At 38.6% G+C, this 16,449-nt stretch overlaps 1 protein-coding gene and 1 pseudogene across 2 annotated transcripts in view; one reads left to right on the top strand and one right to left on the bottom strand.

The window, feature by feature from the left end:
• The window catches only part of LOC126965284 (ring canal kelch homolog), a 45,714-nt gene that overhangs the window by 26,042 nt on the left and 3,223 nt on the right, over positions 1-16,449 (bottom strand). For both annotated transcript variants that reach the window (XR_007729512.1, XM_050808797.1), the window contains exons 4-8: positions 15,840-16,004; positions 13,001-13,084; positions 12,018-12,197; positions 2,760-2,834; positions 992-1,051 (exon numbers count right to left, since the gene is read on the bottom strand). Coding sequence is in view for 1 of the 2 variants with exons in the window: in XM_050808797.1 (XP_050664754.1) it covers positions 992-1,051; positions 2,760-2,834; positions 12,018-12,197; positions 13,001-13,084; positions 15,840-16,004 (564 nt within the window). In the remaining variant the exon portion in view is untranslated. The remainder of the gene's footprint in view (positions 1-991; positions 1,052-2,759; positions 2,835-12,017; positions 12,198-13,000; positions 13,085-15,839; positions 16,005-16,449) is intronic.
• LOC126965317 (uncharacterized) lies at positions 3,885-6,345 on the top strand (annotated as a pseudogene).

Below are 16,449 nucleotides of genomic sequence, written 5' to 3'. Positions count from 1 at the left end.
ATTTGCCGTATCACCGCTCTTCGAGAACACTTCCCTTAAAGCCTCGCCTAGTATCGGAATACTGGGTCTCGAAATCTCGAGCAATTGCCAATTCCGTGGCCATCTGGAGGGCAAAGCCAAACTGGCTTCAAAGAAACTGGGCGTCATAAATAGAGCACGGCAATACTTCAAGCCGGCCCACATTCTAGCGCTCTACAAAGCGCAGGTCCGGCCTCACATGGAGTATTGCTGTCATCTCTGGTCTGGCGCACCCCAGTATCAGCTCGATCCATTTGACCGCGTGCAACGCAGAGCAGCTCGAATTGTCGGGGACCCAGTACTCTGTGAACGGCTGGATCACTTGGCGTTGCGTAGAGACGTCGCTTCATTGTGTGTCTTCTACCGCATTTATCACGGGGAGTGTTCCGAAGAGCTGTTCAACCTGATTCCTGCCGCCGAATTTCACCTTCGCACGACACGCCACAAGTTACGATATCATCCCCACCATCTGGATGTGTGGCGGTCCTCCACAGTGCGGTTTTCAAGGAGCTTTCTTCCTCGTACCTCGAAGCTGTGGAATGAGCTTCCTTGTGCGGTGTTTCCGGGACGATACGACATGGGTACCTTCAAGAAAAGCGCGTACACCTTCCTTAAAGGCCGGCAACGCTCTTGTGATTCCTCTGGTGTTGCAGGAGAGGGTGGGCGGCGGTGATCACTTAACACCAGGTGACCCGTACGCTCGTTTGTCCTCCTATTCCATAAAAAAAAAAAAAAAAAAAAAAATGGCCATCTGTCCGTCGAACTATGTATTATATACATAGTATAATCGTTAAGTTGTGACCATACGATTATTCATTAACCATGACAGATATCAAATAAAAACATATGAAACTGAAATCGAAAGTACCTAATCAGGACAAAATGGAAAAATGACATCAATATCTTCTTAAAAATCAAACGAAAAGTATCCAAAATTTTGATATTAAACACTCCCGCACTTTGCGTCTCATACCTGGGGCTCGTGCTGCACCCAGCGCACCACGGCATCCAAGATCATTTCCTCGTTGGGGACCTGCCGATCACAAAAGTTAATAACTTATCAGTCACAAAGTATCAAAAAATCAGCAGTTGCAGAAATTGTGTACAAATATTAAAAATAATGATGAAAAACAAAACAAAACAACAATTAAACAATACCTTGGAATCTGTTAACCATCTAAAGCAACTCTTCAAATAGCTACTAGTATTAAAGAGGTGTAAATATAATATTATTAAAGTATATTATTAAAATTCTCGCCGGTAAGCCCCAAAAACTAATTTTGCCGACTTGATGAGAAGACAAATAACGTAAAGGCTGCAAGCAGTTCTGTGCTGCTTGACTGTTGAAAATCTAAACGGCATGTGCTTCTTCGGCAATCTTCCCACATGGTAAACAATCCTTCTAATGTAATATTTTACCAGTATTTATATGTTATTATTGACCCAAGATCTTTGAAGGGTTTATTAATGAATTAATCACTATGGATGTAATAGTTATTTATGCAACTGTTGTGCAATAAAGGGTATTAAAACACGAATGTGGGATAATAGTATCACTAATTGTTTTAATAACAGTTGCATACAACTGTTGATAATTAGGTATTGAGACAAACTTTATATACACCCATAATATGAATGCTCTATAAAAGATTCTGGAACAGTTAACTGACTGCTAACATTAAAAAAGCCAGTCCTAGTAACCATAATATCATCCAAAGACGTGTTATTATAAAAACGGATGGTGTAGTGTTGTACTGAATTTCATTACAACACTCGTTTCGATGATGTAATGGTTATTAGGACTTTGGGTGTTTTAATGTTAGCAATAAGCTGCTAACTGTTTTAGAATCTTGGGTGTAGATAAAAATATTTTTTCTCTCCGAGGTCACGTACAGATCCTTATCTATTAAGAAGCTAATCAGGAAGTGCATGAACAAAAGAAATTATATTTCATGTTCGATTAAAGGATGAGACCGAGCACTAATAGGGATTAAGATCTAGATTATTAGCAATACAATACCCCTCTAAACAAGACGGGTCTATATGCAGAGCAAAAGCGTCACATAGATTTGTGATGCAGTTGTTAAGAGTAAAAGTAGTCCCAATAGAGACCCTTGAGGGATGCCGGAAAGGAAACCTGTCCAGCCTGAAATGTTAGTGCTGACAACAACTGCCTGATATCTATTCCCTACACGGGACCATTATTTACATGGGATTTAAGTATATTCTTTTAAAGTAACTGAAATGAATTCTATTTGATTTGATGAGAACAAAATCGTATTTAAAAATACTATAAGTTTTTTTTATTTTACTTTCTTGTTACTAGTACAACAGGCTAAACACCTATAAGAAGTCTAACCGGTACATAATGTTGCAGATAGTGTGTTGGTTAATTTTGTAAAGTTTAGATTAGCTTGTTTGTGTGTCTACAATAGACGGCCCCTATTGCCTGTTGCTTAGTGACCCTGCCTACTGAGCTAGAGGTCCCGGGTTCGAATACCGGTAAGTGCAAACACTTATATGAATGAATATGTATGTTTGTTACCGAGTCATGGATGTTTATAAGTATTTATGTATGTTTAAGTAAGTTTATTGTATGAAATATGTCATCGTTGTCTTGTGCCCATAGTACAGGCTATGCCTAGTTTTGGGCTAGACAATTTGTGTAAGAGTGTGTCAGTATTATTATATTATGTTATTAAATAAGCGACTAGAAGAAGCACGTAATGGACAGTGCTCACCGTGACGTGGTCGCTGGCCAGCAGACGCGCCAGGGTTTCCGCGTCGAGCGTAAGGAACTCCTCCGTCTCCAGCACCTGCCGACACCACATCCACAACATAAAGTCCAAATATCTTAATATATATAAACGAAGTGTCACGTTGTTTGTCCGCGATGGACTCCTAAACTAATGAACGGGTTTAAATGGGGATTATTTCATGGAGTCCAGTTTAGTCCAACTTGAGAGATAGAATAGTTTTTTTATTTCGATTTGGGACACACAATTATTTTTATTTCCAGTATTTGTTTTGTAAGGGCTTATAGGTTTTATTGACGCAAGGTTTGACAGTTCTGCTGTGAAACAATCTAATTATAACAACAGGGTGAATTTTTTAAGATTTAATTCTTGATGTTATAAAATATTATTGATAAGTTCATTAAAAACAGTATTTTATTTATTATGTACAGAACAACGTCTGTCGGGTACGCTAGTATATAAATATATATATACTAGCTCACCGGACAGACGTTGTCCTGTACACACGTTTTAAATTTGAAAAATCGGTGCAGACGTTAGGACGAGTTTACTAACATACGCAGGAGAATTATATGTGGACTGTATTGAGAATCTAAACCAATCTCAAATTCACTGAAACACTCTAAAAAAATCATCAAATCGGTCCAGCCATTTAGGAGGTAGTTCAATTGTGAATCTAAAACATCCTCGAATCCACTTGATCACACACAGAAAATTTCATTAAAATCAGTCCAGCCGTGTAGAGGAGTACACTGTCAACACACGTACAGAAGAATTATATATATAAAGATATATCTCGTGGCGTGCGTTACTCGCCCTGCGCCCTTTATTAGGATGACGTCACCAAAGGGAAAAACGAAACCTATTACTAGGACACCGCAGTCCGTCTGTCACGAGGCTGTATCTTGAGGCCATGATAGTTAGATATCTTGTACACGCACGGTTTACCGCCGTGAAAATGTACGGTTAATTCGCCGCGTGTAAGCACGGTCGTCAGTGTTGTATGGATTACTATGAAAGCTAGTAGACGCGCACGGTGGCGCCACGGCACGGCGCCGCGGCCGTGTGCGCCGTGCCTGCCCCTCGGCGCGCCGCGTCTACGCACGGCGCGATTTTCATCAGTGTTGTATGGCAGTCTATGGGAGCGTGTCGACGGCGCCGGACGTTTGCACGGATTCGTGACGGTTTACATACGCTGATTCCCGATTTTGTAATAAAATGAGCATAAATCAAGAATTATTAATTACATTGATTCAAGAAAGGCCTATTATATGGGATAAGACCGTCGATGATTATAAAAATAAGAGGCTTAAATATGATTCCTGGAAAGATGTATTTATTCATTTGAAGCCCACATTTGAAGATTTAAGTGGTGATGAAAAAAAACAAGTTTGGTAAGTTACAGATATTTATTGAATTAACTTTTTACTTATGCATAGTTGTTTTGATAAGAGAGGCGACCTTCGTTAGACAACTCAACTTCCGCGAACTGCATTCGTCATAGGTTTTTCGATTCTGAATCAAGGGTGGACTCATTTTCACTCGCATTATAAAACTGAAAGTTTTCCTGCTTATGTATAAAATTTTGCAAAACACAACAGGTTTTCACAATATCAACTGCCAAATCGATAGACACATTCATTGGCCGGTGAAAAATGCGCCATTTATTGGATAAAATTCCAAACGCACATTCAACAAATCTTCGTGCTTTTGTGAGTCTATAGTTAAAAGTTCGTTTTAATTGATCGAGATGATGACCTCCAAATGGACGAAGTAAGTGGCAACGCAAAGCAAAGGCTTCGTCTCCAACGAACACAAATGGCAAATCATAATCAGTTCCAGGCAAACGTGTTGTATTGGGTAGGTTTAATCTGTTGTTTGTTAAATTTTTCCAAAATGGTGTTTCTTTAAAAACACTGGAATCACACTCCTTTCCGTAGGCGCCAACGTCAACAAATATAAAGTTGTAATCGCTATCTACTACAGCCATCAAAACTATAGAAAAAAAAAGTTTGTAATTTAAAAACATTGAGCCACTGTCGATTGGCTTAATGAGTCTGATGTGCTTTCCATCGACCGCCCCTAAGCACAGCGGAAAGTTGGAAGATTCGTGAAATTTGCTAGCAATTTGTAGCCAGTCTTCTTTAGATGGCATTTTCATATATTCTTTATAGAGTTCTAACCAAATGTAGTGGCATACTTCACGTACGATGCAACTTATGGTTTTTATTCCAATTCTATAGCTGTAGTGTAGGTCAGTAAAGGTATCCCCTGTTGCTAGATACCTGAAATATAAAACAAAACCTCATTAGTACAGATATAAATTACTCTCATCTGAAAAACTATAGAATATTTATTGTGTAAATAAGTAAATATATATTTTAATGTATTTAATACTTGATACCCATATAATTATTTGTATTTTTTTTAAATGAGGGTTAAATATTAATTATATGCACTTTTATTACACATACACACAGACACATCCATACATACATACACAGTACACACTCATACTTACTTACACACAAACATATGTACATACATACAAAATACAAACATACCGGTCTAAGTAATAATTAACTCTTGGCTTCACCGTACTCGAGTATTAATATATTATTTATTTTCAGGGCAAATGGTGATGAAGAAGTGGACGAATATGAAAGATAGTTTGATAAAATATGACAAAAAATTTATGAATGTAAGTCTGGCTCTGGAGCAAAAAAAATAAGAAAATACAAGTTTTATGATGAAATGATGTTCCTAAAAAAATTGTTGAGCATCGCAAGACCGATTCTAACATGTCTGAACAAGTTTATGATTCTAGCCTCAATAATGATAGTGCAGATCCGAATGAATCAAGATTGGGAAATAGTGAAAGGAGTGAGACACAGAGGGCTAAAAAATTAAAAAAGATTAAAAATGAACCAAGTGAAGTTGACATTAGGTTCATGAAATTTATGGATTCTACAGAACGAGATGAGACAGAGAAAAGCCGTAGTATGAACTTTTTTCGAGGAATTACTGAAACAGTTGACAAGTTCAATGATGAAAATATGATAGAGTTTCAATTTCAAGTAATTTCAATAATTAAAATGATTTAACAAAGACAGTGTTCTCAGTATATACCCACATCAACAAACCAATGGGATCAAGGCCATCAAGGATATCTAAGTGGTGCAGCATCCTCAAATACGCAATCGTCACATGGATATTCTACAGCTGCTAGATCGTGCTTTGGAATAAGTCGTCCACAGACGTCTTCACATGATTTTGGACAGGGTTCTGGTATGGAGCCAATACACTACCGACCCGAATCGCAATTATCTGCACACAGTGTAAATGCGGAAAGTATCTCGGCAAATTCTCAAGGTTCTATTGAAGACGAATTCGATTTTAGAACCGCATTCCAGTAGCATATTCAGCGTAGTGTATTTTTTATTTATATGTTCTTAAAGTAATAATTCAAATTCAGTACAATTTTGTTTGTGTGCAATAAATAATTTTAAACTAAAGTATGTCATTTGATTTTGTACTTACCTCAGAGTTACAGCCAATCTTTCTGCGGGCGCTATACTCTGTCGCATGATAGTATCTTGATGTTTTAGTTTCTTGGATAATTTTTGAAGCAAGTTGTCGAATGTAGTTTTCTGCATTCTAAAATAATTGTAAAACTTGTCTTCATCTTCCCTCAGTTGGTTCTTGACAAGGGTATGAAACGGGCCATATTCTTCCCTTTTTTCTAAAATCGGATGTATCCAAAACCGTCTTTCCCTTTTTTTTTTCTATTTTCCGTTTCCTATATATGTAATAAGCAACGATAATCTTTTTTTTCGTAAGAAAATTCATGACACAGCACGTCCGACACAGCCCCAGATAAAAACGCCGCTACTAGCCCGTACCTGGCCAATGTCTCGCCCGGTGATTTTGCCGTGCCATGTACAAGCTCGCACGTTTTTTCAACCGTTGTTGGAAGTGTAAACGAAGCATTACGGAGTAGGTGGTTTGTCTATGGTGTTGTATTATCTTTACTCCTGTAAAACGTCTATTCTCTCTGCCTGCGACTGACCATCGACTCGCTGCGTTTTTCTGTGTGCTCCCAAAATATTTAAAATAAATAAAGTTTGATCCTTTTCAAATCTTTTCTTTTCACGGCCTACACCCTTCAGGTTATGGGCCCAGCCCTTCAGGCAATAGTAGTTATCCATATTTTGTTAAATAACAAGTTAGTTATAACCTCAACATATCGGCGGTGAAATCTACAACTACGCAACAATGGCGGAGTCGATATCGCGAGCCACAATTGACAGAGGTATGGAAGACTACTCCACATGGAAATTCCTTGTTCGGATGTTACTAATCCACGAGGATATGTGGGACGCCGTTGAAAAAACGGAAGGTGTAGACGACAAAAAGCAACTCAAGACGCTGGCGCGTATTTGTTTGCTCGTGCAGCCCCCCGTGTTGACACATATTAGAAACGCAAAAACTGCAAACGAGGCGTGGAAAAAATCTCGAAAATGTGTACGAAGGTAAAGGTCTAACGAGGCGCCTAGGGCTGTTGCGCACATTGTTCGCATTAAAACTAGAAGGATTCACGGACATGCAGACTTATTTAAATAAAATAAGCGACGTCGGTCAGCAGCTACAAGACATCGGTGCTGGATTGGAGGATGACTTTCTGGCTGTCATTATGCTGAGTGGGCTGTCATCCAACTACGACCCGCTCATAATGACCTTGGAAAACTCTTCAGAGAAGCTCACCACAGAGTCAGTTAGAGCCCGGTTAACACAGGAGTATCAACGGAGGCTTGAGAGAGATGACACTAATTCGGATTTAGCTGTGAGTAAACCGAGGAATAATATTATCCGCTGTTTTCGGTGCAAAAAGCCCGGGCACAGATTCAAGGACTGTGTTGAGGGAGCAAAGAAGGAAGAGAAGAAGAATAAAAGTTTGTTTTGTGCGATGTCAGTGAATTAAGGCAGTGATATTTGGTATGTGGACTCCGGAGCGACAAATCATATGTGTAATAACCTCAATTCATTAACTGATTATGTGAGTGAATCTCCTATTGCTGTCAAAGTTGCAAATGGTGAAATATTGATGTCATCGGGTAGAGGAAAGGTAGAAATTCCCCTACTAAGGACCATAAGTGATGTACTGTATGTTCCTCACCTATCAGTGAATTTATTATCTGTTAGTGTGATGACCAAAAAGGGTTTTACTGTACATTTAAGGGCAACTTGTGTAGGATTTTAGATGGGGATGAGGTTGTCGCTCAAGCTACACAAACAAATGGTGTTTACATTTTAGATAAGCCTCAACTTAGGCAGGAATGTTATAGCTCGTCCACAGGTCCAAACTCTGAGCAGGTAGTGTCGGCACCTCAGTCCAGGGGGTCGCAGGAGGTGTGGCACAGCAGGCTGGGACATCTGAACAGGCGTAGTATGGATTTACTAAAAGGTATGGCTCTTGGTATTGATTTTGATAACTCAACTTTCACACTCTTGTGTACATGGAAAGCAAACCAGGCTGCCGTTTCCCAAGAAGTCGCTTAGTAGGGCTAGAGAACAGTTAGGGTTAGTTCATACAGACCTATGTGGTGCGATGCCTCAAGCATCTTTTAGTGGAAGTAAATATTTCCTCACATTCATAGATGACTACAGTAGAAAGACCTTGATTGTAGATGTATATTTTCTTAAATCAAAGGATGAGGTTTTTGATAAATTTAGAGAATATAAAGCCCTAGTTGAAAATCAGACAGGGAATAAGGTCAAGGTTCTTCGCAGCGATAATGGTGGAGAATATATTAATAATATCTTTCAGGAGTTCCTAAAGAAGTGTGGAATTCGCCACCAGACCACAGTGCCTCACTCGCCGCAGCAGAAAGGTGTTGCAGAGCGAGCCAACCGCACCATCGTAGAGAAAGCACGATGCATGCTTCTCGATGCCGGTCTCGACCAGCGGTTTTGGGCGGAGGCTGTGAATACGGCTGTGTACCTGAAGAACAGATCGCCCACCAAGGCGGTGAGGGACACTGTGCCTGAGCACAAATGGTCAAATAAAAAGGTAAATATGACTCACCTGAGAACTTTTGGCTGTTTAGCATATGCATTAGCTGAGAAGAGAAAGAAATTTGATGCAAAGTGTGATAAATATATTTTTGTAGGATATTGTGATGAGACCAAAGGATACAGATTACTAAATCCAACTAATCCTAAGGTGTGCATAAAAGCTAGGAATGTTACATTTTTGGAAAATGAATTTTACAAATCAGTCACACCAGAACCTACGGACACAGTAGAAGTGTCACTACACAAAAATCCTCAGACCCATGGTCAGTCTGACCCATCTGATCCACCTAGTAGACCTGTATTTCCATGTGATGACAGGGGGAGCCCCAGTAATGCGGGATCTGATGGAAATATTACTATAAGGTCACAACGGCAAAGGCCGGTTGTCAGTCGCAGGCAGCCTACACAAATAAGCCCAATATCTGTGAGCAGTATTGAATCAGATGATCCGCTCGATGAAACTTACATTCCAGGTGAAACGACAATAGACTCTTCAGAATCTGCTGAATCTTACTATGAAGCTTCTCTGGCCGAGCTGTCTGCATACTCAGCCAGTGCGAGCTGGTATTGTGGTGAACCAGAGACGGTGACAGAGGCCTTGCAGGGTGGAGATTCTGAGAGATGGAGAGCCGCTATGTCAGATGAGTATAGATCTTTTGTTGATAACAACTGCTGGATATTGACTGAACTGCCTAAGGGTCAAAGACCTGTCAAATGTAAATGGGTCTTCAAAAAGAAGAGAGGATTAACTGGAGAATTTTTTAGATATAAGGCTAGATTAGTTGCTAAAGGATACACACAGAAACATGGTGTTAATTACTTTGAAACTTATTCGCCAGTTGTAAGGTATTCAACTTTGAGAATTTTACTTGCTTTAGCTGCAGAGAAAAATATAGAGATAGATCATTTAGATGTAAAAACAGCTTTTCTGTTTAATGGTGATCTTAAGGAAACCATCTACATGGAACAACCAGAAGGTTTTATAGATAAAGAAAAGCCCCATATGGTTTATCGCTTGAATAATGCAATTTATGGTCTCAAACAGGCTTCTAAAAGTTGGTATGAAAAGATTAATACTATTTTGATAAACAAAATGAGTTTTAGAAAATTTTCCTCAGAACCATGTGTATTCATTAAGAATCATGATGATGGGACCATGACAATCTTGGCTCTTTATGTTGATGATATTATTTTGTTTACTAATAACCATAAAGAGAAACCTTTTATTAAACAGCAGATAATGACTCAGTTCGAGATGAAAGATTTAGGGCCAGCCCATCACATCCTTGGTATGCGACTATGTCGAAAGAATGGTATGTTTTCTTTAGGTCAGCCAGAATACATTCGTAGGGTGTTAGACCGTTTTAACATGACAGATTGTTAACCAGCCAACACCCCCATGGAGACTGGATAAAAATTTGAGAAATGTAATAGTAATCATGGTCTAAATTTACCATATAGAGAATTGATAGGTTGTTTGATGTATATTGTAGTGTGTACTAGGCCTGATATAGCTAATGCTGTTAGTATTTTAAGTCAATTTAATGATTGTTATAGTGAACTTCACTGGAAAGTCTTACTTATGTTGAAAGTGGTATGAAACTTAGTGCCTATGTAGATGCGGATTGGGCTTCTAATGAACTAGATAGAAAATCATTTTCAGGTTTTGTATTTAAACTTGGTAATTCAACAATATCATGGGAAAGTAGGAAGCAAAAAACGGTTGCTTTGTCTAGTACTGAGGCTGAATATATGGCGTTATCGGATGCATGTAAAGAGGCTTTATTTATACGATCTTTTTTGTTTGAATGTTTAGGTATAAATTGTAAGATTTCCATATATAATGATAGTCAGTCTGCACAAAAACTTAGTACTAATCCCATGTATCATTCAAGAACAAAGCATATTGATGTCAGGCATCATTTTATTCGGGAAATTATAAATAAAGGTATAGTTAATTTGTGTTATATTAACTAAGCCCTTATCTCAGTATAAAACTGAAAAATTTGTAAATCAGTTGGGCTTGTCTAAGAATAACTTAGTTTAAGTTTTCATAATTTATTATTAGAGTATGTTCTATGGTTGAATTATGTGTTTAACTTAAGATTTTGCTTATGTATTAGGTGAAATATTGTTTGGTCATTATGTATTTATGTTGAATATTGTATTAATGTTTAATGACCATAACATAATATCATGTACACAATGTATATAACTGTAAGTTATTGTGAATGCTTCGTTTAAGGGCCAGTGTTGGAAGTGTAAACGAAGCATTATGGAGTAGGTGGTTTTCTATGGTGTTGTATTATCTTTACTTCTGTCAAACGTCTATTCTCTCTGCCTGCGACTGACCATCGACTCACTGCGTTTTTCTGTGTGCTCCCAAAATATTTAAAATAGATCAAGTTTGATCCTTTTCAAATCTTTTCTTTTCACGGCCTACACCCTTCAACCGTGACGTGGAAAAGAGGCCTTAGACAGTTGAAATTATCGCAGACAGTATTTCTGTTGCTATAAAAAAAATACTTAAAAAATAAATATTTAATGGGGCTCCCAAACAACAAACGTGATTTATTTGTCGTTTTTATGGTACGGAACCATTCGTGTCCGACTTGCACTAGGCCCGTTTTTTATATATATAATTTCAATAAGGTCTTCTTGCTCGGTGGCTTTATCTAATACATACATAAAATTCTCGTGTCCCTGTGTCTGTTACCAAACTCATCCGAAACAGCTGAACCGATTTGTATGAAATTTTGTGTGCATATGGCATGGGTACGTCTGAGAATCGGCCAACATCTATTTTTCATACCCCTAAATGATAAGGGTGACCCACCCCTAAATAATATATTTTTTGACAATGTTTTTATTTATATTTTATTAGGATTCAGCATTGAAAAATACATACAACCTCAAGTTTTCGCCCGTCTTCGATCTACAACTATTTTTGTATCGCGATTTTTATATTATTCTGTTCCATCCACAAATCCGCTATAGGCTTGCAAGATGGGAATCGAATGCAATAATTATTGTAGTACGATATATTTGGTAGGTCTGAGAATCGGTTGCATCTATTTTTTATACCCCATTTTTTTTATTACTATATATGGCAATACAACGTTTGCTGGGTCAGCTAGTTAGTTATATATAATACAGTTAAGAACCTACCTCGGGGAAGTGTTTGTGCACGAAGTTGGTGGCCGCGTGCGCTAGCTGGTCGCACGCGTGCAGGTCTGCGAAGGCTCGGATTCCGAGGGCGTTGTCCGGAGACAGCGCTCCCGACAGAAACGAGCAACATGCTCCACGCACGCCGGCTACCTGCACTAGGGACGCACCCGAGAGCAGGCCCTGCGAAATATCAGCTCGATCCATTTGACCGCGTGCAACGTAGAGCAGCTCGAATTGTGGGGGACCCAGTGCTCTGTGAACGGCTGGATCACTTGGCGTTGCGTAGAGAAGTCGCTTCATTGTGTGTCTATCGCATTTATCACGGGGAGTGTTCCGAAGAGCTGTTTAACCTGATTCCTGCCGCCGAATTCCACCTTCACACGACACGCCACAAGTTAGGATATCATCCTCACCATCTGGATGTGTGGCGGTCCTCCACAGTGCGGTTTTCAAGCGCGTACACCTTCCTTAAAGGCCGGCAACGCTCCTATGATTCCTCTGGTGTGGCGGGAGATTGTGGGCGGCGGTGATCACTTAACAACAGGTGACCCGTACGCTCGTTTGTCCTCCTATTCCATAAAAAAAATATATACAACACAGTAACAGAACAGTACTTTAAACTTTATACTAGAGCGCCCAAATCAGCATGACACATATCAAATTAAATTTACCAGTGGGAGATTCCTTTGCTGCTAGATTACGGGTACCAAAACGGCGCCTATTTCTGCCGTGAAGCAGTAATGTGTGAGCATTATTGTATTTTCCTCTGAAGGGCGCCGTAGCTAGTGAAATTACTGGGCAAATGAGACTTAACATCTTACGTCTCAAGGTGACGAGCGGAGTTCTAGTGCAGAGAATTTTTGGGCTTTTCAAGAAGCCTGAGCGGCATTGTATTGTAATGGCCAAGGCGTATCAATAAGTTACCATCAGCTGAACATCCTGCTCCTTTCGTCCCGTATTTTCATTTAAAAAAAAGAGGTCACCTGCACGTTGTCCTCTGTGATGACGAGTGAGTCCGGGTTGTAAACGTACTCGATGATGGCCTCTAACGCCTGTGGCTCAACATTCTGTTGAAGAGACCGTCACACAATTTAATACAAAACTTTATAGAAGATAATTAGTTTATTAGTTATTTTATTTGGAAAATACAGTGTCAAAACTATTTAATTACAAAAACACCACTCAACAGTTTTCAAATAAGTACTGAATCTATTTTTAGGTACACTTGATGAAAAAGAACATTAATTGTATTAACATTAATAATTAATATCCGGACGACTAATATGACATCTGGATTCGAACCGGGGTCTTCTGTCCCATCTGAGCTATTACAGTCTTCTATATAGTGGCCAAATTTACCTTTGTATTCTAATGTTATTGTAGCTGTTTCTCATTAAAACATACAGTAAACAACATTTTTTAAAATTTAAACCTAGCTAGATCAATTTCTCGTCCCCGAAACTACATGTATACTAAATTTCATTAAAATCGTTGGAGCCGTTTCCGAAATTCGGAATATATGTATACAAAAATTGCTCGTTTAAAGATATAAGATAATGATAATTACATTGGTAATAAATACTACTTTCGCACATCAAACATCGTAGGGAGACACATCAAACAATTTTTTATTAATTTTTAATTATTTATTTAAGTATTTATTTATTAAATTCCGCCAACAAGGTATACACTAATATAAACTCAGTATAATACAAAAACAATAACATTCACATGGTAAGTGATGCCTCAATTATAGGCGAAAATGACATGCTATTTAATTAAATTAAGTCACAAAATAAAATAAGAACTTTAATGTATTATATATCTATGAATACAATCTTTTATATATATATTTCTTGTGTGCGTGTGTATGTTACTGAACTCCTCCTAGACGGCTGGACCGATTCTAATGAAACTTTCTGTGTGTATTCAAAAGGATTCGAGAATGGTTTAGATTCACAATTGAACTACCTCCTAAACGGCTGGACCGATTTTGATGATTTTTTTGTGTATTCCAGTAAATTTGAGATTGGTTTAGGTTCTCAATTCCGTCGATATAATATAATTATCCTGCTCATGTGTGTTTAAGTGGACTCCTCCCAACGGATGGACCGATTTTTCAAATTTAAGACGTGTGTCCGAAATTTCCGACAGGACAACGTCTGTTGGGTCCACTAGTCTTAATATAAATTTACACAAAATATTATCGAAAAATAACGATTGAGATCATCCCTCCCTTGAAAGAACCGTTTTAATGTATTTTCAAATTTATGTAAGTTATGATCAAATATGTCGACTTCATCGTGATGACTATTATATTCCCAGGTAATTCTATTCAATGGAGAGAAATAACCTAAATTAGATCCTGCATAATTACAGAGAAATGGATTATATTTCTTACACGCTCTCGGTTGAGTTTTTGAAACAGCGAGGTTTAGTTCCGATATAAGATGAAGAGAATCAATAATATTATGTAGTAATTTAAAGAGGAACATACTGTCGAGCAAAGTTCTACGGGACTTAAGTGGGTTAAGGTGGAAATACTGCAGTGTACCTGTATAAGAAGGAATTTTTTTCGCTAGATTACAGCTATAGGATAAATGCCAGAGAAACCTCTTCTGAACGGATTCTAAGCGTTTGTTATATACATCGTAATGCGGGTTCGAAACGACCGTACAATATTCTAATGTTATGAGTTATGATATAAGTATTTAGTAGATGAATTAAACTGGTCAAATTCAGGAAAGCCTATGCTTATTTATGGAATTAGATGCTCTTAATAAGAATTAATTCTTGTTTGTGATTTGTCTCACTATACGGTATATATAAACATTTAAAATGTTTTGAGAGTATTCTGTGGACACTCAACTATAAGTGAAAGTAAAAAGACGACGGAAATTTTTATTCTCTATTTTTTCTCTATCTATCTATAAGGTTATTATAGCATAAACGATTTTCTTAATGACACCACGGACTGGGATTAAAGCGAACACGCTCAGGCTCTTGAATTATTAATGTTTATTGTACGATATTAAATTGTAATCCATATTTTATATAAAAAAAAGCACGCTGAGTTTCTTGCGCCCATTCTTCTCAGGTCTGAGGCAGTCTCTTTTGAATGGGTGGTAGATTTTGACGTTCAATAAGTGATTATAAATCCTATTTTGAATAAAAATATTTGAATTTGAATCTCTTCTCAACTAAACCGTAGTTTTGGTAGGAGGTGGTAGAATGAATAAGTTCGAATTAAACCTGTTTTTAGTTATTTTTTGACGTAAAAGGTTCTTCAATTTGATTATAAATGGAATGAGGACTTAGCCTTATATACCGCTAACCTTAATCACCAACGTTATTCCTGACACCGATAAGAGAGACACCAATGTAAAAGAAGACAAGTACCGGACAAAGATCACATAAAGAAGTACGGTTAACGCGCGAGTTGATTGCAGAGTCCAGGAATGCGGTAGTTCTGTGATCTTATTATAATTGATGACCATAATCATGAGTGTGTCTATAAACAATCTTCAACACACATGTCTTAAGCATTTTTCCCCATTTCTCGTGCATGGCAATGAAAAAATGTCGTTTTCTTTTAGAAGAGAATGTAATGGACTCGGATTAATCACGGCTAAACCACTGACAAATCGAAATGAAACTACCACCGTTCGATGCGAAATTTATCCTAGATGGTTTATGGCTACTTATTTATCGAATCCCAACGTTCCTTCACTAATTTATTTCCTCTTAAAATTCGCCCAGCGACGCGGGCGGGCTAGTATTTCTATAAAAAGATAAGATTGTGGTTGGGACGACTTACGAGACCTGAATAGTAATGGTGGGCCTCGTGCGCTCCGTGAACTGAGTGAACATCGCCCGGAAGTACGGCGAGCATGCGGCCAGTACCGCGCGGTGTGCCCACACTCCCTCCCCTTCGCCCTCACCCGCGCCTGCTCCTCCACAACCCTCTGCCAACGCCTCACTCTGCGCCTGCAAATAAATAACAACCTGCTAAGTAAATGTGATAATTATTTAAGTGCCCTATACACTATTTTAATTGGTATGACGCCACCATTCCCCCTAAGGTGAACTCACACTTATCCGAGCCGAACGAGTTAAACGAAACGAATTTTAGAATTCTGTATAAAAAAATCTCTCTCGCACACTTCTCCATGTCTAATCGTCCGAATCTGCAAGAGATTTCATAGACAGAATTTTAAAATTCGTCTCTTTCGACTCATTCGGCCGAATAAGTGTGCGTTCATCTTTATTCTGACGTCACAGAGCAGTGCGTCTTTGCGGAGCCTTGCGAGCGCGTCTTGCGCCAGCCTCTTGCTCTCCTCTTACGCGTGTTCCAGGATGGCGGCCCCACTCCCCCTTATTCTGACGTCACAGAGCAGTGCGTCTTTGCGGAGCCTTGCGAGCGCGTCTTGCG

This window comes from Leptidea sinapis, chromosome 7 (assembly GCF_905404315.1).
Source record: "Leptidea sinapis chromosome 7, ilLepSina1.1, whole genome shotgun sequence".
NCBI lineage: Eukaryota > Metazoa > Arthropoda > Insecta > Lepidoptera > Pieridae > Leptidea > Leptidea sinapis.
The sequence above is the reverse complement of the archived record's forward strand: the minus strand, read 5'-3'. Positions and strand labels throughout refer to the sequence as shown.